The sequence below is a fragment of the Balaenoptera ricei genome, chromosome 3 (genome assembly GCF_028023285.1).
Source record: "Balaenoptera ricei isolate mBalRic1 chromosome 3, mBalRic1.hap2, whole genome shotgun sequence".
NCBI lineage: Eukaryota > Metazoa > Chordata > Mammalia > Artiodactyla > Balaenopteridae > Balaenoptera > Balaenoptera ricei.
The window spans coordinates 29,538,317-29,563,599 of NC_082641.1; the positions used below are offsets into that span (position 1 = coordinate 29,538,317).

A 25,283-nucleotide genomic window follows, 5' to 3' on the forward strand; every position below is an offset into this window, starting at 1 on the left:
AAATTTATATGGAACCATAAAAGACCCAGAATTGCCAAAGCAATCCTGAGGAAAAATAACAAAGCAGGAGGCATAACCCTCCCAGACTTCAGACAATACTACAAAGCTACAGGAATCAAAACAGTGTGGTATTGGCACAAAAACAGACATATGGATCAATGGAACAGAATAGAGAGCCCAGAAATAAACCCACACACCTATGGTCAATTAATCTTCAACAAGGGAGGCAAGAATATACAGTGGAGAAAAGACAATCTCTTCAGCAAGTGGTGTTGGGAAAGTTGGACAGCCACATATAAATCAATGAAGTTAGAACACTCCCTCATACCATGTACAAAAATAAACTCAAAATGGGTTAGAGACAAATATAAGACATGACACCATAAAACTTTTAGAAGAGAACATAGGCAAAACATTCTCTGACATAAATCGTACCAATGTTTTCTTAGGTCTGTCTACCAAGGCAATAGAAATAAAAGCAAAAATAAACAAATGGGACCTAATCAAGCTTACAAGCTTTTGCACAGCAAAGGAAACCATATACAAAATGGAAAGACAATGTACAGAATGGGAGAAAATACTTGCAAATGATGCAACCAACAAGGGCTTAATTTCCAAAATATACAAACAGCTCATACAATTCAATATCAAAAAAAAAAAAAACCAATTGAAAAATGGGCAAAAGACCTAAATAGACATTTCTCCAAAGAAGACATACAGATGGCCAACAGGCACGTGAAAAAATGCTCAACATCACAAATTATTAGAGAAATGCAAATCAAAACTACAATGAGGTATCACCTCACACCAGTCAGAATGGCCATCATTAAAAAATCTACAAATAACAAATTCTGGAGAGGGTGTGGAGAAAAGGGAGCTCTCTTACACAGTTGGTGGGAACGTAAATTGGTGCAGCCACTATGGAAAACTGAACAGAGGTTCCTCAAAAATCTAAAAATAGGGTTGCCATATGGTCCAGCAGTCCCACTCCTGGGCATATATCCAGACAAAACTATAATTCAAAAAGATACATGCACCTCTATGTTCATAGCAGCACTACTCACAATAGCCAAGACATGGAAACAACCTAAGTGTCCATCAACAGAAGAATGGATAAAGAAGATGTGAGATACACACACACACACACACGCACACACACAATGGAATACTACTCAGCCATAAAAAATAATGAAATAATGCCATTTGTAGCAACATGGATGGGCCTAGAGATTATCATACTAAGTGAAGTAAGTCAGAAAGAGAAAGACAAATACCATATGATGTCACTTGTATGTGGAATCTAAAATATGGTACAAATGAACTTATCTACGAAACAGACTCATAGACATAGAGAAAAGACTTGTGGTTGCCAAGGAGGAAGGGGGTGGCGGAGGGATGGAGTGGGAGTTTGGGATTAGGAGATGCAAACTCATATATTGAATGGGTAAACAAGGTCCTACTGTATAGCACAGGGAACTATACTCAGTGTACTGTGATAAACCACAGTTGCCTAAAAAAACAGCTTTAGAAAATTTGCCACTAATCCTAATGCTTGTATGTTACTAAGTAAATACCTAGGAAACATTGTTTTATATGGACTTACTAAATAAACATCAGTTATTTAATATAAGTTTTAATTTGAACACAAGACTGAGAAATGCTGATCAAAACATCTTTGTACAAAGGTGCAAGTAAAATGTTCAAGATGAATCCCTGAAAGCAAAGTTTCTCAACCTCAGCATTATGTGTATTTTGGACCAGATAATTCTTTGTGGTAGGGGCCTTCCTGAGCATTGTAGGACGTTAGCAGCATCTCTGGCCTCTCCCCATTAGAGGCCCTCTCTCCCTGTGTTGCAAACACCAAAAATATTTCCTGCCATTGCCAAGTACCCTATGGGAGGCAAAGAGCACCCAGTTGAGAATCACGTTTCAAGTGTCTTCAGCATAGCTAAATATTTCTCAGTGACAACAACGAAATCTACTTCTGAGAGATTATGTGCCAATATCCTGTACTGCAGGTTATCGCTGGATGAGATTCAAGCTGGTAGACTTTACTGTGGTTAAAACTGCGTTGTAAATGAACTTCTGTGGCCTGTCACCAACACTGTGTGCTGCAGGGTTATATGAGAATTCCATGAACACTTCTTTTATTATTTTGAAAAGTATGGCCCAACACATTCTTTCACCAGAGAATTTGTTTTCCAGAGTCAGCATGAATTTGATCCATTCATTAATTTCACTTTTTAAACATACTACTTTTCTTTAGTGATCCCATTTTTGTTTTTGTGAATAATCTTCATTATAGCAGTTGTACATTTCAGAACTTCTCTTGCTTTCACTGTTTTGACCTTAAATATTAAATATTTTAACACTTGAGGGCAGAATATTTGAGGGCAAGGAAATTTAAGAAAGAAACTATGAAAATGGAATTATTGGGTGTTTAGCATTTTAAAGACTTCATATCTCAAGTAAATTTATATGAATGGAATTTATTTTATTCCTACTTGTCAGTGGGGTTACTTTTTGATTTTCTTAAGCTAAGATCAAATTCTGTTTCCATCCCCATGCTCATTGCAATAATTTGCTGGGGAGAGACAGAATTCAAATGGGTTCCAGTTGATGTTGGAAGCTTTTCTAGTTTTTAAGGATCAGTCACTGATAACACACCAGTGGGATGATATACAGCCCAATACTTGAGAGTCCTAGCCTGATTTTCCTTGTTGGTTGGTGTTAGGTAAGTCAGGAAGACTTGGGTGACCTTGAACCTAATTAGCTACTCCTTAGGTTAGCTAAGGCCAAGCCATCTCTTGTCCTAAGCCATCTCTTGTCCTTAGATTCCCTTTGTCGTCCCTGCTAAACCATACAGATCACTGCAGTTATGTCTCATTGCCCTGCAGCTCAATGTTGATCACGCAAAGCAAGAAGCAGCTCTCAGGTCGATTTGGCTTCACTTTGCTAATGACTTCTCCAAACATCGTGGTTGTGATCCTGGCCTTCAGCCTTCTGTTCAAGCAGCGCTATTTACTTCCCAAATTCTTTATTTTGAAAAGAATAGCTCCAGTTGCTAAGATACATAGGTATATTGAGAATTGAATTTGGGGCAAAGCAGTTTGGAGCAATTCCTGTGGATGGAGAAGCAGATGAGACTCTTCTAAGAGGTGCTACTCCATGAAGCAGCTCTGTCTTTCAGGGAGAGAAATCTCAGAAAAGAAATCCCAGCTTGCCAAGGGAGAAGGGGACATCGGTTGCCGGGGGATGGCTGGAGAGAAGGATTGATAAGGGAAGCTAAATAGAACATTCCTGTTGGGTGCAAGGGGATGGGAAGAAGGGTCAAAGGAAGGCATAAGGATTTTACTGTCTTACCGTCATAAATAAAAATTGGCTTACTCAGCCATAGAAAAGAATGAAATAATGCCATTTACCACGATATGGATGGACCTAGTGATTATCATACTGACTGAAGTAAGTCAGACAGAGAAAGACAAGTATTATATGATATCACTTATTATGGAATCTAAAAAAAGGGTACAAATGAACTTATTTACAAAACAGAAATAGAGTCACAGAGGTAGACAACAAACTTATGGTTACCAAGGGGGAAGGAAGGGGAGGGATAGATTGGGAGATTGGGATTGACATATACACACTACTATATATAAAATAGGTAACTAATAAGGACCTACTGTATAGCACAGGAAGCTCTACTCAATACTCTGTAATGACCTATAGGGGAAAAGAATCTAAAAAAGAGTGGATATATGTATATGTATAACTGATTCACTTTGCTGTACAGCAGAAACTAACACAACATTGTAAATCAACTATACTCCAATAAAAATTAATTAAATCCAAAAAACTGGTTTAAAACACTCAGTTGGCAAGGATGGTGTGAATTTTCTCATCTTTCTTTATGGGAATCTATCCATAAGCCAAGAAGACTCAAACTGAGTTTGACTATTGGTAGATTCATATTGGAGTAACAAATTCCTCACCAATCACCCTTCCCCTTACCTATGTAAGTCACATCCACGTAACGTGGATCCGAGGAACTGCTTCCCATCTGGTTCGTGGCATTTACTGTGATGATGTATATCGTCCATATGGAGGTGTGCTTCTTGTTAAAGTAGCAGGAGTTGGGGCCACCGGTTTTGTAGTCTGGACATTCATGGGTGAATGTCTCTCTGCAACGAGTAATATATTAGGAGTCAGTAAGAAAGTGGTAAAAAGAGTCTTGTTTTTTCTTAATAGATCAATACCACTGGATTTTGGGGAACAGGCATTCCAGATGCAAGAACCAGAGCTGAAGAAGGGCTCCCCAAGTTCTTCTGCCCTGCCCATGTCAGCTGGGGGTGACCAAGGGGAGAGAGTGCTGGAGAAGGGGTGGCAGGGTCACGTCAGAGCCCCAGTGACTCTGTTTCTCACCAACCCTTCCTGTCTACAGGTTGCTGTGGGCTTTGTGATATATGCCCCCTGCCAATAAACACTTGAGTTTTCTGTGGCCAGTGCACCGCTTTCCTCAGGGAACCACCATTGGGTCATCTCAGGACACTGGGACTTTCCCCTGCACATACACACGGGGTGGTGGGGAATGCACAAGGCCGTATTTATTGCACATATGTTTTGAATTACATTTCATTAAAAAAAGATTAAAGGGAATACAAACTGCAGTATATTTCCAATTACACTAAGTCAGCCACAGAGAAAAGTGACTCTGAAAGGAGATATTTCAGGCCCACGAGGCCCCTTAGGCTAATCACATTTAGACCTGGGGACCTCCGCGCAAGACTCACCCCGGAGGTGTGCAGGCTTATTCCACTTTGCTTGCCACTTGGAGTTCCTGAGATCTGTTTGCCTGACACCCCTTTGGGTCCCAGAAGGGATGACAGCTTTGTGTACCACTAAGTGCTGTCACTGGGAAGTGAGCCAGCTGTTTCTACTAGTAAATGTTTTCTTCACTGGGGAAGGATACAGCCATCCCTGGATTTCCAGGAGGGTCTCACTGTAACTGTGACTAACTCCTTGCCCAGAGATCACCGTGTTTACTCTGCACTGCAATTTTAGCTCCCAGTATGCCTTCTGGGAGATCACGGGTCCATGGATTTCCTAAGGGAAACACCTCACCTTCCTTTTCTTGTAGGGCTTGTTATTTTCTTGCACGAGAAACAAGTTCGAAAAGCTAATGTACCACGGTTGTCAAAGATGACATGATAATACCCTTAGGTTACAAAAGTAATGGTTACAAAAAATGATAAATGGCACAAGGTTGATAGATAAGCATCTAAAATTAACTAGCACTTAGGAAACACTTATATGTGACCTTGGGCTACAACCTAAACTTACGACAGGCAATGGGAGCATTGCTGGATTGTGTTGCCGCGGTGGTGGCTGAGCTTATGCACATGAGGGAGCTCGGCAGGGACGTTCAGGGGAAGATGTGGACGCGTATGTTTGATTCCCTCCCCCGGTAGCAGGAGCCTTAACAGTGTCCATTCAGGGAAGCATGGCAATTAACCCAGAGTCAGCGTTCCTGTGGCTGGAGAGTGAGGACACCCAGGTGCGCTCTGCTAGGAGAGAAGTGAACGTTTACCCTTCCTTGCGGTAAGTCAGCGTGTAATTGGTAGGTAATCTTCCATCTGCCCCAGGCTTCCACCAGCAGGTGAATGTTTCCTTTTCGGGAGAACGACATTTAAAGATCTCAGGTTTCCCAGGAGGTGACTGTCCTAGAAAAAGCCAGAAGCCACTGGCGTCAATATTAAGGTCCGTTCAACTCTTTGACCATTCTGCTGGTGACAGAAGCAGATTGATGGGGCCCGGCCAGTGATGAGGCCTCGGCGGGAGTAGGGCTAGGGATGGAGGGCTCAGAAGTGCCGAGGTGTCAACATCCAGCAACACTCCTCTGTGGGCTGCCCTGAAGTTGGCAGGACTCAGAGAGAGAGAGCTTCGCGGTGGGGTGTGTGTGTGTGTGTGCGCGCGGGCATACTGTGAGGTGGAGATACTACACCATTTGATGTAGTTTCAACAACGGTGAGCATCGAGTGCTAGGGATACATATGGACCGAGAAGGAGGACGTGGCCCTTCTATAATCCCAGGGAGTCTATGGAGCGGATACACACCCACAGCCCCGTAAAAAGAATTCTCCCCCGGGCACGAGCATCCTGTGGTCATTTGCTGATCCAGTGCTCTCTGGACCTCTCCCCTCTGGCTCACTAACCACCGTCTTTCTGCCATTCCCACACAGCGAACCCAGCTCTCTTCTCTTGTTCTTTCACTGTATCACCGAGGCTCCCCCTTGAGCTGCTTCCTCCCCATCTTCTCTGTCCCTTCCTTTTCCCCTTCACTCTCCCTTGATTCCATTCGGCTTTGACCTCTGATTCATCCTCACAGTCTGGCTCCCCATCCTCCCTGCCTCCATTTCCTCATTTGGGTTTTTGGTCCCTTTTCCCTTATATTTCCCCCTCTCTCCCTGGGTCTTTATGTGGCGAGGTGGCAAAGTGTTCCCTTGTAATTCTTGGCTCTTGTTGGGGTAGGAGGCGTGGGAGCTCCTAGAGGTGGGCGAGTGGGTAGCTTCTCTTGCGGTTACTAGCTACCGTCATTATCTAGGAGCTGTACTTAGTCCCAGCTGGAAGCTAGCAGGGCTGAAAGAGCTGATGTGGAAAACCCAATGTCAAGTGGAGGACGCTTCGGAGTTCCCTAATCCCCAAAGTTCTAGGTGAGCTGGCTCCCTCTTCCGTTCCTGATCTGTCAGGTCCAGAGGGGGAAACAGTGGCCCTGAGTTTGCCCTGATGCTGCTGGGCTGGGGGCGCCCATCCACACCGAGCCACGTAACCCCAGGTGGTGATTAGTTCAGGAGATCAGGAGCAGAGAGAAGAGCTTCCAGGTGGTGGTCCCTCAGCCTCTGGGGCTTCTCTGTTTTCTGCCACACTTGCCCTTCACCCCTCACGCTGGCTCCCGGGTAGAACTGCTAGCAGGTCAGAAAGAGCAAGTTTGGAGGAGAACACAGGTGGGAAGACAGGGCACTAGGCAAAACCACTGGAAAGAAGAGCTGGATGGAATGGGACGATGCGGTGCACGGGCTGGGGCCAAGGTCACCAGGCTGAGTGTCAGCCGGAGCCCAGCCGCCTCCCAGCCCCCCGAAAACGGTCCACGCCAGACAGCCTGGGGTCAGCTCTGCCGATGTTTGTAACGTGGCTCGTCCTCTGGGGAACATTTCTTCACGGTAATTTCACAGGGTGAAGCGATTTTTTGTTTGTTTGTTGTTGTGGCCAGGGAGGAGTATGTGAGGTAGAAAGGAAAGTTTACTTTTCAAAAAGCACAAAACTTATGGCTCAATAATGAGCATATTTAGAAGCCAATTAAGGCCACTGTTGATTACTTGAATACTTAAAATTTCCTTATGGATTATACTGATCTCTGTGTTCCTTTTTCTCTGAAAGCTTCTCTCTCTCACATTTCACTGGTTATTAATAGTACCTCGAGGAAACTCAAGAGAGGAGGGTAAAGTTGTGAAATTATAATTAGTTAAATGTTTCTTTCACCCACTTTAGAGGAGATGGTTACAATGAATGGACTGTCTCACTATCCCTGTAAAATGCACACAAACACAGGAACAACCACAGAGGTACCACACACAGGTACACACACACACACACACACACACACACACACGCTCAAATAGAGCCCATATCAGAAGTACACCCACATACCACAGAGGAATAATATACAGAGGTGCATACTTGTAGAAGTATACACCAGTACACACACAGGTACATACACAGAAATATACACCCACAAATGTGTACACAGACAGGTATACACAGAGAAGCATTTGCAATCAGGCACATATAGGGAAGTTAAGATATACACAGGTATACAAAAGTATACACACCCAGAAATGCGCAGGGGTAGACACACTGAAATGTACACACACAGGCTCACACACTCTAGTCTAGTTGTAAATTTCATTTCCCCATAACAGAGTTGGCTCTATACCCGTTTCCCACCATGTAACAGCAATCCCCTTATAACTCTTTACAGGTTTTCAAAGATTTTTCTCACACACCTTTTCATCTGAGGTGGAAGAAACATCACTATTCTCACTTTGAAAATGTATAAATCCAGAGAGGTTAGGTAATTGGCTCAAGGTTGCACAGCTAGTAAGGGACAGAACCTGAACTGAAACTCTGGTCTGTTGTTGGTACAGCTCTTTCCCTGCACTCCCAGAATGAGGATGGAAGTCAGAGCATAGTGACAGGATTTTGCATTAATTGCATTCATTCTTTTGCCTTAATTTTTGCATTCGTTTTAATCCCCAAAATATCGTAAATAATTTAATAGCAGCAAATGACATGGACATTTTCATTTCTCGTAACTGCATTGCAAGAGGACTGTGATGGATTCTCCCCTCCTCTCATATAAACACCCCAGGGAATGAAAGAGAACAGGACAGTCTCTTACTTACCATTCAGAAGGTTGGTGTTGAGAAAGAGTAGCAAAATGAAAACCACCGTGGAGGCCGCATTTTCCTTCATGTTGGCTCCCTTCTCTTTCCACAGGAAATGTATCAGAGGTTCACTGAAAGAGAAGGCACAGGCAACTTTTTTGAAACGACAGTCTGGTAAGGCACATGCCCCACTTTACTCTGGGTGTTTGCAACTGATTCTTGCTCCTTGCTGAACATGAATAACAAAACAGGAGGAAAGGAATGTAGGAAAATGTAACAAGGATGGCTTGGCTCAGAAGCATCGCTGCGCACATGCTGGGAAAAATGCCACCACCAGAGGTCATCAGATGACAACGTTCAAGGGCAGCCCAGCCGCAGCTGGCTCTTTGCACACACCCCAAGGAAAAATTGTTCTCTTTGCACCCCACAGTCACCTAACAATAGATCACCTGTTTTACGTGACATAGATTGTATTCCCTACAAAAGAATTGTTCTGGGAGGGCTTTGATCCTCCAGCCAAAATTAAGCCAGGCTGAAAAAGTCAGTGCATTCAGTTTAACTCCAACCTGGCCTCACAGATGCCACCAAGTAAGGGGGGCTTCCCCTGAAGGTTCAGGTTGAGAAGATTCTGGAAGCCTTCTGGGCTATGGGCACGGCTGTGAACGATGCAGTGAACTCTAGTGAACCTCCACATGGTTTCTTTCTCCCCTTTGGAAAAGCCCCATAAACAAGAAATGACAAATCCCAGTAATAATTCAAGTCCCTTGGGTTTGAAGAATTAAGCAAATTTTGAACCTGCAGGGGTTGAGAGTTTTGAGAAATTTATTATTATATTATTATTTTTACCCTTGGAACAACTTTTAAAGCCTCTAAATGTCCTTCTAAGAAAAAAGGATTTTTAAAGACATTTGGAAAAGGTTCATTAGTCTTTTTGGACTCCACACAACTCTCGGAAAACAAGAGATTTGATGAAGTAAGTGTAAATTCTTGGAAACCCATGGCTTACATTTTCCCTTTAAAATTTATGGGGTTTTCTAAATCAGGGGAAGGGCACCCAGGGGCAAGGCTGCCCATCTAGGGACATTGGAAATGACTGAGTGCTGTTTGATGAGCCCTGAAAAGACCAGCCTTTGTCCATTCCTCCTGGTCAGAGGGCGGATCACCATCTGCCAGCCACACACCACCTAACAGACAACTTCTTTTTTGTTTTTTTGTTTTTTTTTTAAACATCTTTATTGAAGTATAATTGCTTTACAATGGTGTGTTTTTTTTTTTTTTTTAAGATTTTTTTGATGTGGACCATTTTTTTTAAAAATTTAATTAATTAATTTATTTATGGCTGTGTTGGGTCTTCGCTTCTGCGCGAGGGCTTTCTCCAGTTGCGGCAAGTGGGGGCCACTCTTCATCGCGGTGTGCGGGCCTCTCATTATCGCGGCCTCTCTTGTTGCGGAGCACAGGCTCCAGACACGCAGGCTCAGTAATTGTGGCTCACGGGCCTAGTTGCTCCGTGGCATGTGGGATCTTCCCGGACCAGGGCTTGAACCCGTGTCCCCTGCATTGGCAGGCAGATTCTCAACTACTGCGCCACCAGGGAAGCCCCAACAGACAACTTCTTGAAGCCTTCTCCACCTGAGATGTACTACTCCCTCTGAGATGTACTCGGAAATAGAAATCTTTGACAAATTAGAGGTTCGGTGTACACAGGCGCCATCAAGGGACTCTCTCATAACTGGGGCTCCTGGTTCAGTAACAACTCCTGTGAAGTAGCCAGTATCCTGTTCTTTGGGGACCTTCTAGTTGCTTTTTCAGGATTCTTTTTGAATATCCTCCCAGGTTACACGTTCTAAGCCACCTGCTGTATCTAACCCCTGAGGGTCATCTAATTAAATCAAGATGCTAAAAGCTCATAATGGGTTTCAAGTCATTCCTCCTATGTATGGAACACTTATCATGGGCCAGGCACTGTGCTGAGTGTCTTTTAAAAATTTTTTTTTCGGCTGCGCTGCACAGCATGTGGGATCTTAATTCCCTAACCAGGGATCGAACCCGCACCCCCTGCATTGGAAGGGCAGAGTCTTAACCACTGGACCACCAGGGAAGTCCCTGCACTGAGTGTCTTAATCATCCAAATTGCACTGAGCCCTCACAATACCCCTGTGCGTAGCATGGGCTATTACAGTCCCCCCTTTTTTAAATTTAATTTTTATTTTATATGGGAGTAGGTTCATTTACAATGTTGTTTCAGGTGTACAGCAAAGTGGTTCAGTTACACATATACATATATCCATTCTTTTTCAGATTCTTTTCCCATATAGGTTATTACAGAATATTGGACAGAGTTCCCTGTGCTATACAGTAGGTTCTTGTTGATTATCAATTTTATACATAGTAGTGTGTATATGTTTATCCCAGCCTCCTAATTAACCCCTCCCCTCCAACCTTTCCCCTTTGGTAACCATAAGTTTGTTTTCTAAGTCTGTGAGTCTGTTTCCTTTTTGTAAATAAGTTCATTTGTATCATTTTTAAAGATTCCATATGTAAGTGATATCAGCCGATGTTTCTCTTTCTCTATTACCATCCCTTTTAACAGAAGAGGAAATGAAAGTGTAGAAAGGTGTAGTAAGTTGTCAGTCACGTGCCACTGGGAGAGAGGAATCTGGCAAATCTGAGAGCGTCTGATGAATCCTCCTCATTTGTGGACAGTGTGTGATGAACGTGCAATTATTCCCCATTCTATGGGGGAGACGGTGGAGACCACGGTGACTGAGTCAAGGTGAACAGCACCCCAGCCTGGAGCGGGTGTGGTGTCAAGAGAGCCAGGACTCAGCGAGCTCAACCGCGATACTTGTGCCTGAGGATCTCAGACACTGTTGTTCTCCCTAATCCAGCTTCACTGGACCCATCTAGACCTGAAAGAGTTTTTTGTCCTGAAGATCTGATCTCAGCCTGGCTTGGGGATGGGAATTCTACTTACTGGCTGAAGAAGTTCTATAATATCCTTTTATTGAAACTTCCCTTCCCTTTTTGCATTAAAATACTTGAGATCAACTGCTATAAATCACACCTTTTGGGCGAGGTCACTTGCTAACTAGACAGCTCTTCCAAATCAGGGCTCCACATGTTTTGAAAAAGAAACACTTGGATGGGGAGCAGCGTGGAGCAGGAAGGAGCAGATACTGTCATCACTTATGCTTCCTGGAATGTTGGTCCAGGCTCAAAGAAACTCTCCTAAATAAAGTTTTCCAATAAAAGTGCTTTCAGGAAGCATTTTATAAACTAAAAAGAAATAAGCTCCTCTGGGATTTCCTAAGATATCCTGGAATCGGTTGACTAGCCACGGGTAGTTTCTGACGCCTTGAAACCCCCATGTCAGGGAATTGGACACACTCATAGTGGTCTCATTACTGTGTTTCAATAAATAATGATTCCCAACTCATCCTGCAACTGACTCTCCAGCAGGGTAAACACAGTGGGGTAAGTAAACCTTCAGAGAGAAAGATAACCCCAACTGCCCACTTTGCTATGCCGACTGTTAACCTGATCATCTATTGTGGTCTCTCCCCACACTGGGCATACCTCCCGCTGTCCACTGATCATTTTTATGGCTGGTGGACACGAGGCTGGGGATAAATTTGGTTTTTGTCTCAAACTAAAAATAGAGTTACAGTATGATCCAGCAATCTGGTGCTTGGGCATATATCCGGAAAGGACAAAAATTCTAATTCGAAAAGATACATGCACCCCAATGTTCACAGCAGCACTATTGACAATAGCCAAGACATAGAAGCAATCTAAGTGTCCATCAACAGATGAATGGATAAAGAAGATGTGGTGTATATATACAATGGAATATTACTCAGCCATAAAAAAGAGTGAAATAATGCCATTTGCAGCAATGTGGATTACCTAGAGATTATCATACTAAGTAAAATAAGTCAGACAAACACAAAAATAATATGATATAACTTACATGTGGAATCTAAAAAAATTGATACAAACTAACTTATTTACAAAATAGAAACAGGCTCACAGACATTGAAAACAAACTTATGGTTACCAAAGGGGAAAGTCGGGGGGGAGGGATAAATTAGGAGGTTGGGATTAACAGATACACACCACTGTACATAAACAACAAGATCCTACTGTATAGCACAGGGAACTATATTCAATACCTTGTAATAACCTATAATGGAAAATAATCCAAAAAAGAATATTTGAATATTTGGTTCAGATATTATATTCAGATCTGAAGTCTGAATCACTTTGCTGTACACCAGAAACTAACACAACATTGTAAACCAACTATACTTCAATAAAAAAAGTGTAAATAACTTAAAAAAATTTTTTGCTTTTTTGTCTCTCTGAGTCAACTCCCCCATTGCAGCAGGATCTTGGTCAAGATTATTCACTCTAACTGGGGCTGGAACATCCAGAGTGTCCACAGACTGCTTTTAGTGATGGTTACAGTGGTAAATGGCTCCAAATATTTGGAGTCCAACTAGGAAAATGTTAGCCCTATACTCCCACCAGAGGACAGTTATCTTGGTTTCACTCCTCAGTAGCTCCCCTAGTGTGACTGTGGTTTAAAAATGCAAAAAAAGTAAAACTGCAAAGCAGGTCTGTAGCGAGTCAGCAGCCTCCACGCATCGCCCACGACAAACTGCCTCGGCTTCCTCGCTTCTGAATGCTCAGAGACTCTCCCATCTTTATGCTCCTCCGTAATCTTATTCAAATATGCCTTCTCCCGGTGCTGTGTCCCACTCTGGCATGACCCCACAAACCCTCTTCTTCCTCATCTTGCTCTGCATTAATGCTCATCCTGTTCTGCATTAATGCTCATCCTGTTCAGATTCTCTCTGTCCAAACGCTTCCCTTCATCACTCTTTTCCATTAAGCCAAGTCTCATCTACACGGACCAAGAGTTGAGAAAGCAGGGGCAGGACAGGAGTGGAGACGCAGACGTAGAGAATGGACTTGAGGACACGGGGAGGGGGAAGGGTAAGCTGGGACGAAGCGAGAGAGTGGCATGGACATGTGTACACCACCAAATGTGAAGTGGATAGCTAGTGGGAAGCAGCCGCATAGCACAGGGAGATCAGCTCGGTGCTTTGTGACCACCTAGAGGGGTGGGATAGGGAGGGTGGGAGAGAGAAACAAGGAGGAGATATGGAGATATATGTATCCGTATAGCTGATTCACTTTGTTATACAGCAGAAACTAACACACCATTGTAAAGCAATTATACTCCAATAAAGATGTTAAAAAAAAAAAAAACAGACCTGAGCTTTCACCCTTTACCCCTTGGTAGACTCTATCTGCATATGCTGGCTCACCCAGGCCCTGAGCCAATCCCAAACGCCAGAAATCTCAGCGCTACCATTTTGTGGAACTTGCTCCCAAGACCTGGTGTCAGGTGGTCTTGAAGTGAATGCAATTCTCATCTTGTTTTGCCTCATCTGCTACTGTTGCCCCAATGCTCTACTCAGATTTTGACTCAGTTTCCCTGACTCTAGAAATGAACCTAGCATGCTGGGTAGGGATTCTGAGGACCTAGCTAGCTCTTGCAAGCCCAATTCCCATGGATAAGCAGGGCCCCATCCAAGATTTGAATTTCTTTAAAGAATGTCACACATGTGAAATCCACAAATCATAAGTATTCTGCTCAATGAATTATCGCAAAGTGAATATGTCTATGTTACCATCAGGTCAAGAAATAGAACACTAATAGCATCCCAGGAATCTCCCTGGTGCCTCCCCCCAACCTCTACCCACCCCTTCCCAAGAGGAACCACTCTTCTGACTTTTAACACTGCAGATTAGTTTTGCTTACTTTGGGACTTTATAGAAATAGAATCATACAATATGCATTTTTTGAGTGTGTGTGTCTGGCTTCTTTCATTTCACGTTGTTGTATGATTCAAGCTTGTTGTTACATGGACTCGTACAAAATTCATTTTCACTTCACCTCTTTCATCTTCATTCATATTACATTGAATGAAAGACCATAATTTATTTCCTCATTCTTCTCTTGATGGACATTTGAGGGTTCCAGTTTTCGGTAAACTTTGGATTTTGCTAAGATTGATCAAGACTCCAATGGCAGGGGAGCCCTGCACAGCTCATACCCACTTTGCGCTCCTCCCCAACTTTCAGTTCTCTACCAGAAATGGTTAGGACATCACCTGCCATACCTCCTGACTATAAACGCAAACTAAGTTCCAAACGCCTGTGTGGTCCTAAAAATGCAAACAATCTCATTTCTTGCAAACAAATTTGAAATACATTCACCCATTGTTTGAAATGTTGGGAATTGTGTTAGCTGCTTCCTTTGGGGTCTGCTGGGTTGGCGTCCTCTGCCCGCTGGGTCTCCTTACCTGCTGCTCTACCTGTTAGATGGCCTGAGGCTAAAAAAACAGGGCGAGAACCCCACAGGTACCTTTTGATTTCCAGGAATCTGGCATGTCTTTCCAATACAGAATGCTAATATTTAGTTTGGAAAGCAGAGGACATAATCTGCTAAGGGTGGGGAGAGCAGCAGGAGGGATTAGCTATTTCACACCAGGCTCAAGATTAAGGCCGTTTTACAAGCTCTGCCCAAAGTCAAGGGTCAATGACTGTAGAGAGAATAAGTGAATCACTGAAACCTTAAAGTTGAAAAAGCAGAACAAGAATCTAAGATAGGGGATGTAAATCTGCATGCAGAAGAACTGGTCCTGTGCTAATATTATCAAACTCTGGACTTGATGCCAGCTTAGCATTCTGTCTTTGACAGGGGAATCTGAAGAGGTTTTCAAGATAACATGGCAGCCACTCTTGAATGCAGGCATTGAATGTTGCGGATACAGTGCTAGGAGAACCCTGGCCTGAGGGTGGGGAGATGAAGGTCCTAGCTCTTCCTGGGTTGCATGCAAACATGTGCCCACGGCACTGAAGTGTTTATCTGTCCACAGCCCAGAAATCATAGTTACACATTTGTTTGTGAAATTTTATAGCAGGACGTTTTCTCATATGTCATCCATTATTATTTTTCTTTTCTTTTCTTTTTTTTTATCACTGCAATGATCAAGTTTACATTTTATTGCTTCTCAAACAGGTTGCCTTCTCATTCCCTGTCCTGAGATATCCTTTGATGGGAAACATCTGGCACTTTCCATAAGGGAATCACTTCTATATAAAACGACCATCCCAGTCGAACCCAGCAGTTTAGTCAGAACATCATGGCTGTGTGGATGTTACTAGAAATAGTAGAGAGACAGTTAGAAAATGTCCACCTCTGATTCCAGACAGCCCTTCCCTCCTCTCTTGTGAATCCCAGAACTTCTCGAACTTCTTGAAGTCTCTCTGTCTGTGAAAATGCATCCAAGCAGAGGAAATATGCTGTGCATGACCACAGCTGTGCGATGTAAGAGGCAGACAATTAGCAGAGATCGGGTTTGTCCAAACTGGAGCCAAATCAGGGTTGGTACTGCACCTGGGGACTTACACAGAAAGATCTCCTGGCCCCTAACCTAATCGGGGTAAACCGCTCACGGTGATGTATGCGCCTTTGCACGGGAGTCACTTTAATAAAACAGAACCCTGAATGCTTCCCCACGGCTGGAGGCATTGCTTCCAAATCCAATTACACCAACTCCTCTCACTGGCCGCAACATGCCAGCAGCGTTTTTGCTCTCAGAGAGGCTTATTTTCACTCAGCCTCCTGGGTTTGAAGGCAAGAATAGGAATTGGGTGAGTTTCAATTTTCCCCAGTCAGTGCACACTTCAGACAGATGGTGGAAATTGCCCTTTGGCCTGATTTTCAGAGGAACTAGTTCCTCATAAGACCATCAATTAACAACAATTTTAAAAAAATCCACAAATTGTACATTAGGTTTTGCAGTTTACAAAGCTGTTCCAGACTCCAGTGGTTTTCAGTCCAGGATTCACATTAGAACCATGTAGGGAACTTCTTAAAAGGACCAACTCTTATGTCTTCCCAGAGGTTCTGATTGATTCAGAATTGTGTCCACTGGCACATGGACATTTTAACAAAGCCCTCCAGATGATCTCAATGTAAAGTCAGGGCTGGGAACCACTGATGCCGCCTAACACATATAATGCCTCTGCTAGGAGGCTTCCCTCGATGGGAGAGGAAACCGAGGCTCAGAGAGGTAACTGGCTTTGCCCACTGTCACACAGCTCAGCCAGCACAGCAGAAATGGGAATCCAGTTTTTAGACTGGGAGTCCTGCCTCAAATTAACAACAACATCAAAGACAAAATGACAAAACATTTACACGGAGATCTGTAGTGTTTAAAGCACTTTCACATCATGGTCATATTTTATTCTTACAATAATCCTGTGCAGAGGCAGGAAAGCTATTATTGTTCCTACTACTATGTCACGGCTCCCATGATGAGGAAATGGAAGCCCAAGGGGGTAAGTGGTTTAAACCAACAAGCTTATCTTAAAAGCGTCCAGTGTGCTCGGAACTGTGTGGTGATAAAATCAGCAAACCCTCGTGTAGGACACACTACATGCCAGGCACTGAGATGTAAGTTCTATGAATATGTCCATTTTACAGATGAGGACACTGGAGCCCAGAGAGGCTCCATGAGTTGTCTGGGGTCACACAGCTAGTGAGCAGTGTACGGAGGGAGAGGAACTCTGCAGCTGCGCTCCATGATCTGGGTTGTTAACCACCATGCTTTCGCACTTCCCGGCCATGGCTTGGTGGACAGGTCAGAGGACCTTGGGACCACGGGTTCTGAGCCGTCTAAGGCATCCTTCTTTCTGATAAAGGGCTCTCTCAGCACACTCTCCCTTCCCAAAGTCGGCTCTGATACAGGGTGCTGCGGGGATCTAGGTATGGTCCTTCAATAGCAGTGGATGTTCCTGGGGTACTGCTTCTAGAGTCTGTTCTGGGCACCACTGCCCATCCCAGATACAACGGGTCAAAATTTTTGGAGGGCGGGACCTAGAAAGGGGCATTTTTTAAATTAAAAAATGTTATTGGAATATAATTGTGCAGCATTAGCTAAAACCTCTATCAAGTCACATAACAATTATTTCTGTGATGGGAACAATTAAGAGCTAGTCGCTTAGAAACTTTGAAGTTTACGTTGTTGTCTATAATCACTATGCTCTGCATGAGATCTCCAGGGCTTATTTATCTACTGATTGCAAGCTGGTACTGGAAGGGGCGTTTTTAACAAGCACTTAGGTGATTCTTTTGAAGCCCTAGTTATAGCATAAAGGACTAGGCAAGGCAGCTACTGGTTAGGAGGTAGGATTGGATCCTCCTCCATCCTCTGGGCCTGGAAAGGGCATTTTCCTAAAAGGACTGACCTGAGCTGAGGGTTCCTTGTGAGGAGGGCTACGAGGTCAAGGGCACTCTCCCCGGGGGTGTAGGTCTACACCAGGAAGCAACTGTTACATTTTCAAGGAATGTTGTAAGCCAGCTGGCTTCCTGTTGGTAGCTTGAAATCAGCCCTAGTGGGAGTACTTATATGGTGGGAATTGGCAAATGCTACAAATCAGAATGTTTCTTTCTTCTTTTTTTTTCTCCCGGAAGACCAGTTGTTAAACTTTGACCAGCATACCCCTCACTCCACCTCTCTGGGCTCGGCGTCGCCCCATGTAAGAGGAGGACTTGGGGGTAGTTGAAACATTCAGGCCAGCTTAATGCAGGTTTGCAGGGAGCCCTTTCTGACTGGGGGAGACCTCGTGAAGCCAGGATCCCTTCCCTCCTCCCTTTCCTCTCATCTGCCTCCCTCTCTGTGCTGACTTAACCCGGCCTTCCTCGGGGTCCTGGTCAGACTCCCCCATTGCTGCCTCTGCTTGCTGAGGCTGCAAGGTTATTATTTTGCTCCTTCCTGTTGACAACTGCATTGGAGGTTAGCGGGACCTCCAGTTGCTTAACACGTTAGCTTTCCAGATATGGTACACAACACCAAAATCAAACAAACGAAGCCCCCGTAACCGTAAGCTAAAAACTCGGCTCACCTTGACCCTCGTAAGTGCGCCTCTCACAGTAGCCTGGCGCTTCTGTGACAGAACATTTTCACTCTGTGTCTATTCACCCAGCCGGGAGCGTGCCCTGACCTGCCTGCCACAGCTTTCCACAGATAGCTGGGGCCACTTGAGCTCCACCTGCAGGCTCTGGGCAGAATGTCCATGCAGTGAGAGAAGCCCAGGGAAGGCTTGCATCGGGTCCTGTTCTGTTCCTGGTGCTGGAATCCTGCGGGGTCAACTGTTAAGACCCCACTTCTTCCGTAACAGGCCCTTCAGGCCCTGGATCTCTGCCCGGTGCCCAGATCAGTGGCTGACGCCTAGGGCCGGCCTGCACCCCCATATGCTGTTGGCCCCAGCATCCGTGGTGCGTGGCTGGACCGTCTTTCTGAATGCCTGGCAGGGTTCCCGGACACCGCCTCCTTGCAGCCCAGCTTGTCGCCTGACCCCTCCCGTCTCGCGCTGTCCCTCTCACTGCCCACGCTCCTGCTCTTCTTGGGGGGAAGGATAGGTTTCAAGGTCCTGGCTCCTCCTGGCCCTGATCCCTCTCATTCCTAGAGAGCAGTAAAGCACCCCTCTGCATTCTTCTTTTTTTCATAAATTTATTTATTTATTTATTTTATTTTTGGCCGCGTTGGGTCTTTGTTGCTGCGCGCGGGCTTTCTCTAGTTGCGGTGAGCGGGGTCTCCTCTTTGCTGCGGTGCGCGGGCTTCTCATTGCGGTGGCTTCTCTTGTTGCGGAGCAAGGGCTCTAGGCGCGCGGGCTTCAGTAGTTGTGGCACGCGGGCTCTAGAGTGCAGGCTCAGTAGTTGTGGCTCGTGGGCTTCGTGGCTCCACAGCATGTGGGATCTTCCCGGACCAGGGCTCGAACCCGTGTCCCCTGCGTTGGCAGGCGGATTCTTAACCACTGTGCCACCAGGGAAGTCCCCGGAAGTCCCCCTCTGCCTTCTTGATATCAACCAAGTTTAATCTCTGCACACTTCCAAAGGTTTCACACCTTCTCATTTACTCATTTTGCTCAGTAATTCTATTAGCTGTGTCTGTTTTCACATCTGGCTCAGCTCCCTGTCAAAATATGCTCAGCCTCGTCTAACATGCATGTGCAGGCACACAGACTAATAATAACAGCCCAAATCAGCCCCCTTCCTCCCACCCTGCAGCCCAGAGCAGGTGAACAATTGCTACCATGTGACTCCTGCACATTCCCGGAAAAATCCCTCGGCCATTTAAAGACATCATGGGTGTGTCCTCTTCCACCCTGAAGGAAATTCATTGGTGAAATTGGAAGTGACAGCAGCCACGTGACAGAGGAAGAGGATCGGGACTCAATCAGAAGATCAGCTTGAATTATGCCAGAGGAGGGCAGGCCTGGCCAGGTCTGAGTAATAAGGTAACTTTTTTTTTTTTCTGTTTCACCGGGACAATTAAATATGGTTGAGTATTCATTCATTCATTTATCAAATATTAATATATATCTCCTTCACCTTCTTCAGGCCATTGCTTAAATGTCACCTTATCAGCAAGATCTTCGTTGACCACTGTCTTCAAACCCCATCTCCAGCACTGCTCCACATTCTTCACCCCCCACCCCACTTTACTGTTCTCCACAGCTCATACCATCAACTGACCCGTGATATTTTTCCTCATTTGTTTGTTGATGGTGTGTTTCCCTCCACTAGTCTGTAAGCTCCATTAGAGCAGAGACTATGCAGGACAGTGCCTAGGGCAGTGGCCTAAATCCCAGTGATCTCAGAATGTTCAGTTTTGTCTATATTCTGGAAAACATGTCATGTCTTACTGAAACAACGTCTGCCCCTTCCAGAGGAAATTGGTTTCCTTGCTCCCCTAATATTGTAGCATAGCAGCAACTAGCTAATCCATGGTACTGGAATCCTCCCATTTCTCTTCCCTTCAGAGTATTTAAGAAGAGAGATTTTGGAGCCAAATTATCTGAGTTGGAATCTTGTTCTGTCATTTACTAAATGTGTGATCACAGGTAACTTACTTAACTTCTCTGTGCCTTAGTTTCCTCATCTGTAAAATGGGAATAATGCACGGATCAACCTCGCAGAACTATGATGAAGATTCAAAGAGTTGGTATTGGTAATGGGCTTAAAATAGTGCCCAGTCTACCACGAAGACTATATAAATGTTTGTTAAATTTCCTCCATTCTCCCATTGCTGACTGCTTCTCCCTCCTAACTCTCTCCTACCCAAGAACTTTTCCACAGTGGAAGAACTAAGAACTAACGTAGAGTGGCATCCTTTCCATGGGAAATGTTGCACTTAGAATTTCAGTGGAGGCAATGGGGGTGTGAGCAGATTGGATTATAGTCCCCAACTCTTTGCTCCCTCCCAGTCAGAGGATTCCATACCCCCATCCATTGTCATTAGACACACTCATGTGTAAACAAAGAAGAACAAAGAGTTTGCTCACTCCCCAACTCTACAAAGATGAAGTTGTCAGCCACTGCAGTGCACCCTAAGAGGAACTGAGGATGAAAAATGGGAAGAGGCACTCGGCTTTGGAAAAACAGCCCCTTGGATAGTTGGATGCACAGATCGGGGAGAATTTTAATGAACCCAGATTCTTGCATCTTCCCACACATAGAAGAGCAAAAAAATCATTAACTTGAGATATCCATTCTTGTGACCAGCAGTAATCATTTTTTTTTCCAATTTTTATTGAAATATAGTTGGTTGATTTACAATGTTGTGTTAGTTTCAGGTGTACAGAAATGTGATTCAGTTAAATCTATCTATCTATCTATCTATCTATCTATCTATCTTAGATTCTTTTCCATTATAGGTTATTACAAGATATAAGTATAGTTGCCTGTGCTATAGAGTAGGTCTTTGTTGTTGGTTATCTATTTTATATATAGTAGTGTGTGCATTTCAGCATTAATCTTTTACAAGATGTATACTGAATTGCATGTATTTCCTAGCCAAAAATCATATATAAACTCTCTCCTCCTTTACCTCTTCAGAACGGTTCCCTCCGAGCTACCGAGGGACTGTCTCCCAGATTATAGTCCTCAGTAAGGTCCCTGAATAAAACTTAAACTCACAACTCTTACACTGTGTGTTTTTCTTTAAGGCTTCACATGCACCCTGTGGGTGGAGTACACATCTCATCTCAATGAATTTGGACTTGGCCACATGAAAAACTCTAATCAATGGAATGTGAGTGGTTGTAATTGTGTTTGCTGTATCCAAACAGAGCCTTAAACACAATTGCATGGTATTGTATTTATTGGCTGAGGCCTTCCTGCTCTTGTTCTCCATATGTCCTCCGGATGTGCCACATGGTGCCTACTCCCTCCATCTGGGTTCCGGAATGAGAAAACAGGTGGAGCCCAGATAAGCTCAGCTGAGTCCAGCCAATCCCAGCAGAGCCACGGCCAACCTGCTGCTGAGCCACTGTCCTTACGTAAAGTGAGCAAAGAGGAAATGTGTTGTCAGCCACTGAGAGAGCACCATTTGTTACCACTGCAGAACTGACTAATCCAGGGCAAGAGCAGTAGGAGGAGAACATATGTTTTGCAAGACTGTTCAAACGAGATCGTTTTTTCACAGAGGGATCTCTGTGTGTGTTATATATGGCTCTGTGAATGTGCTGTTCATCCAATCACAAAACAACTTAAATAATAATCACTCTTATATTGGTAACAACCTTGTCTACTATGTAGATTTCCATTTCTAGAATTGTGGGCTTGGGAAGTGAGAAGGGAAGTTAAAAATAAAATGAAAAACAGTAAATTGTTGACCAACTGGCATTATCTCTCTGGCTCTCTGGTTATTTGTCTCAAGAGGAAATGAACAGCAGGAGTTCTAGAATCATGGCATTTTGGATATGAAAGGAGCCAAAAGACATGAAAGGATTCTGATCCAACCTCTCCCTTTTACAGGTTGGGCAACTAAGGCCTGGAGAGATGAAGTGCTTTGGCCAAGTGCCTGATGGGAGAATCTTTAGAGCACTGAGAGCGGGCTGTGTGCACATCTGAGAAAGTTACAATATCTAAGAAGAAATTTTCAAGAATGTGTCGAAAGCATTTTTCCTCTCTAATTCCTGCTTTTTTCTACATCTCGGTTAGAACTCTGGGAGACCACAGGAGTAGCAAAAGCTTCTAGGGTCCATCAGAATTTGGTTTTCCTTTTCCTTCTGGGTAGAGAGTTAAAGTTTGCTTCATTGGCTCCCCTTCAGTTAGACAGAGGCAGGTGAAGGAGTTGGGGCCTCTGAAAGTGGGCAGAAATGATGTACTTTTCGTCTAGTCCTGGTCTGTAAGATATTCACACATTCTCTCTCTCTCTCTCTGATCCATTACTGCCCAGAGGATGATGAAATGGAAGACTTCAGTTGTATGGGCTTAGTACAGCCCACAGATGGAAGGGTCCTGCATCCTCTTCTGATGCCCACTGGACTGGGACATGGGTGAGAAACAAATTTTGGTTGTTAAGCTTCTGAGACAGAGAGAGGTTGGGTGTTATAATGACTAGCCTTACCTAGATGGCTAATCCAGGGATAATCCAGAGACAATCAGTGCTGCTTAGTTTAGATGGTAACTACCATATTTAACCAAGTAGAAGAGCTGTAAATAAGAAGGAAGCCTCTGACATCTGGCCCACTGCCATGGTTCCTTCTTGAATACCATCATCAAAGTCTCCAAGTAACCTGTGCCTTGCTTCCTCTGCATTTTCAGCTCCACACACTGTCACATTCATATGTGTCCACAGGTGTTCAACAACACTTGTTGATGGCTGACTGACTACTTTTATAAAGCCATACACAATATATTATTTTGATTCACAGATCCATTGAAAGAGCACTTGACTTGAGCTCTACAATACATTCTTCCCATTAAGCAACAGGCCCTCCATATTACTGAGAGCTATGTTCTGAGACCCTATGGATTCTTCCAATAAAGCTGCTCATGTTCATCAATTCGAACTCTAGGACAGATGGGGGACAAAGCCAACTGAGATGTGGTTGCTGGATAAGTGAGCTTTGAATAGTGATGCACTTCTGTAGCCCAGAGTAAGACAACAGCACTTAGAAAAAGAGAATATAATATGCTTAACACCTTAAAAGGTAAGTGCTATTGTCAATTATAAAAGAGTCCCTCTATAGATTTCTTAATAAGTCCACCATCCTATTAGTGTATATCAACAACCAGTAGGCCTAACTCCTAATTGGTTGCTAGGTTTCCTGTGTCAATGCATTTGCACATGGAAATAGAAAGGCCCATGCAAACGTCTGCGTATTTGGCTACCGTGACACTGACCTGGCAGAAGCCAGTAAATCATTGTTGACTCACTGCTTTACAATAATAGCATCACCTCTTTGTACAACATGTAGTTGATGGTGTGTCTTCCAGACAACCCTCTCTGAGATTACCAAGGAAGAAAAAAGATTAGGAAGTCCGTCTCTAAAAGCTTAGCCAATTTCTCCTTATCTTTGTAAACATTCTTGTAATATTATCCATAATGATTTTCCATCCTTGGCCTGGCAGACATCCCATACCATGTTTCTCAACTCAGCTTCAGAGACAGAAATTAATTTTAATATTATGACAAGAACAATATAATTTGGAAGGGAAGTTTGCTGCTTTGCTGATACCTCCAGTTCTGTCAATTACCAATTTATTTACAAGTCAAAATATAAGTGGCTTGGGATGCTTTTATGGGAGTGACTCAGAAGAGGGACTGATCTGCACCTGGATGTCTGGAATGCCTTTCTGAATGTCCTTGATTGCTTAAAAAACTACAAATAGAACTGCCATACGACCCAGCAATCCCACTACTGGGCATATACCCTGAGAAAACCGTAATTCAAAAAGAGTCATGTACCACAACATTCATTGCAGCACTATTTACAATAGCCAGGACATGGAAGCAACCCAAGTGTCCATTGACAGATGAATGGATAAAGAAGATGTGGCACATATATACAATGAATATTACTCAGCCATAAAAAGAAATGAAATTGAGTTATTCATAGTGAGGTGGATGGACCTAGAGTCTGTCATACAGAGTGAAGTAAGTCAGAAAGAGAAAAACAAATACCATATGCTAACACATATATATGGAATATAAATATAAATATATATGGAATATATATATGGAATCTAAAAAAAAAAAGGTTCTGATGAGCCTAGGGGCAGGACAGGAATATAGACGCAGATGTAGAGAATAGACTTGAGGACACGGGGAGGGGGAAGGGTAAGCTGGGACGAAGTGAGAGAGTGGCACGGACATATATACACTACCAAATGTAAAATAGATAGCTAGTGGGAAGCAGCTGCATAGCACAGGGAGATCAGCTCGGTGCTTTGTGACCAGCTAGAGGGGTGGGATAGGGAGGATGGGAGGGAGACGCAAGAGGGAGGGGATATGGGGATATATGTATACGTATAGCTGATTCACTTTGCTATAAAGCAGAAACTAACACAACTTTGTAAAGCAATTATACTCCAATAAAGATGTTTAAAAAAAAAAGACCCATTATAATCCCCGCCTTTTCTTTCAGGCTCTGTGCATGTGCCAGGCACACAGAGCTAAAGTGTGGCCAGTGAGTCAGTCTGGGAAGAACAGCAGATAATGTTCCCTTTAATGCCCTGTGCAGTTCAGAAGAGAGGTTTCCTGCTTAGGAAAAGTCCTCAGGAGCACTTGCATGCTTACTGGATGAAGGATGAGTGAACCAAGGGTCGCAGCCTCCAACGGGCTCTCTTCGTTCTCACTCTTTACCCCTCTGGAGGTCACATTTAGCCCCATGTCACTTCATGGATTAACAGGAGCAAGCATTTTGTGGGTGGACAGGTACCACATATCACGGCAGACCCTTGGCCAAATT

At 43.9% G+C, this 25,283-nt stretch overlaps 1 protein-coding gene across 3 annotated transcripts in view; it reads right to left on the reverse strand.

The window, feature by feature from the left end:
• PRLR (prolactin receptor) overlaps positions 1 to 25,283 on the reverse strand; it is a 176,474-nt gene that overhangs the window by 7,570 nt on the left and 143,621 nt on the right. For 2 of the 3 annotated variants that reach the window (XM_059919245.1, XM_059919246.1), the window contains exons 3-5: positions 8,460 to 8,572; positions 5,588 to 5,720; positions 4,012 to 4,181 (exon numbers count right to left, since the gene is read on the reverse strand). In XM_059919245.1, the coding sequence (XP_059775228.1) occupies positions 4,012 to 4,181; positions 5,588 to 5,720; positions 8,460 to 8,529 (373 nt within the window). In that variant the 5' untranslated portion in view covers positions 8,530 to 8,572. Of the gene's footprint in view, positions 1 to 4,011; positions 4,182 to 5,587; positions 5,721 to 8,459; positions 8,573 to 25,283 lie in introns of those variants that run through there. The other variant, XM_059919247.1, reaches the window with a different exon arrangement.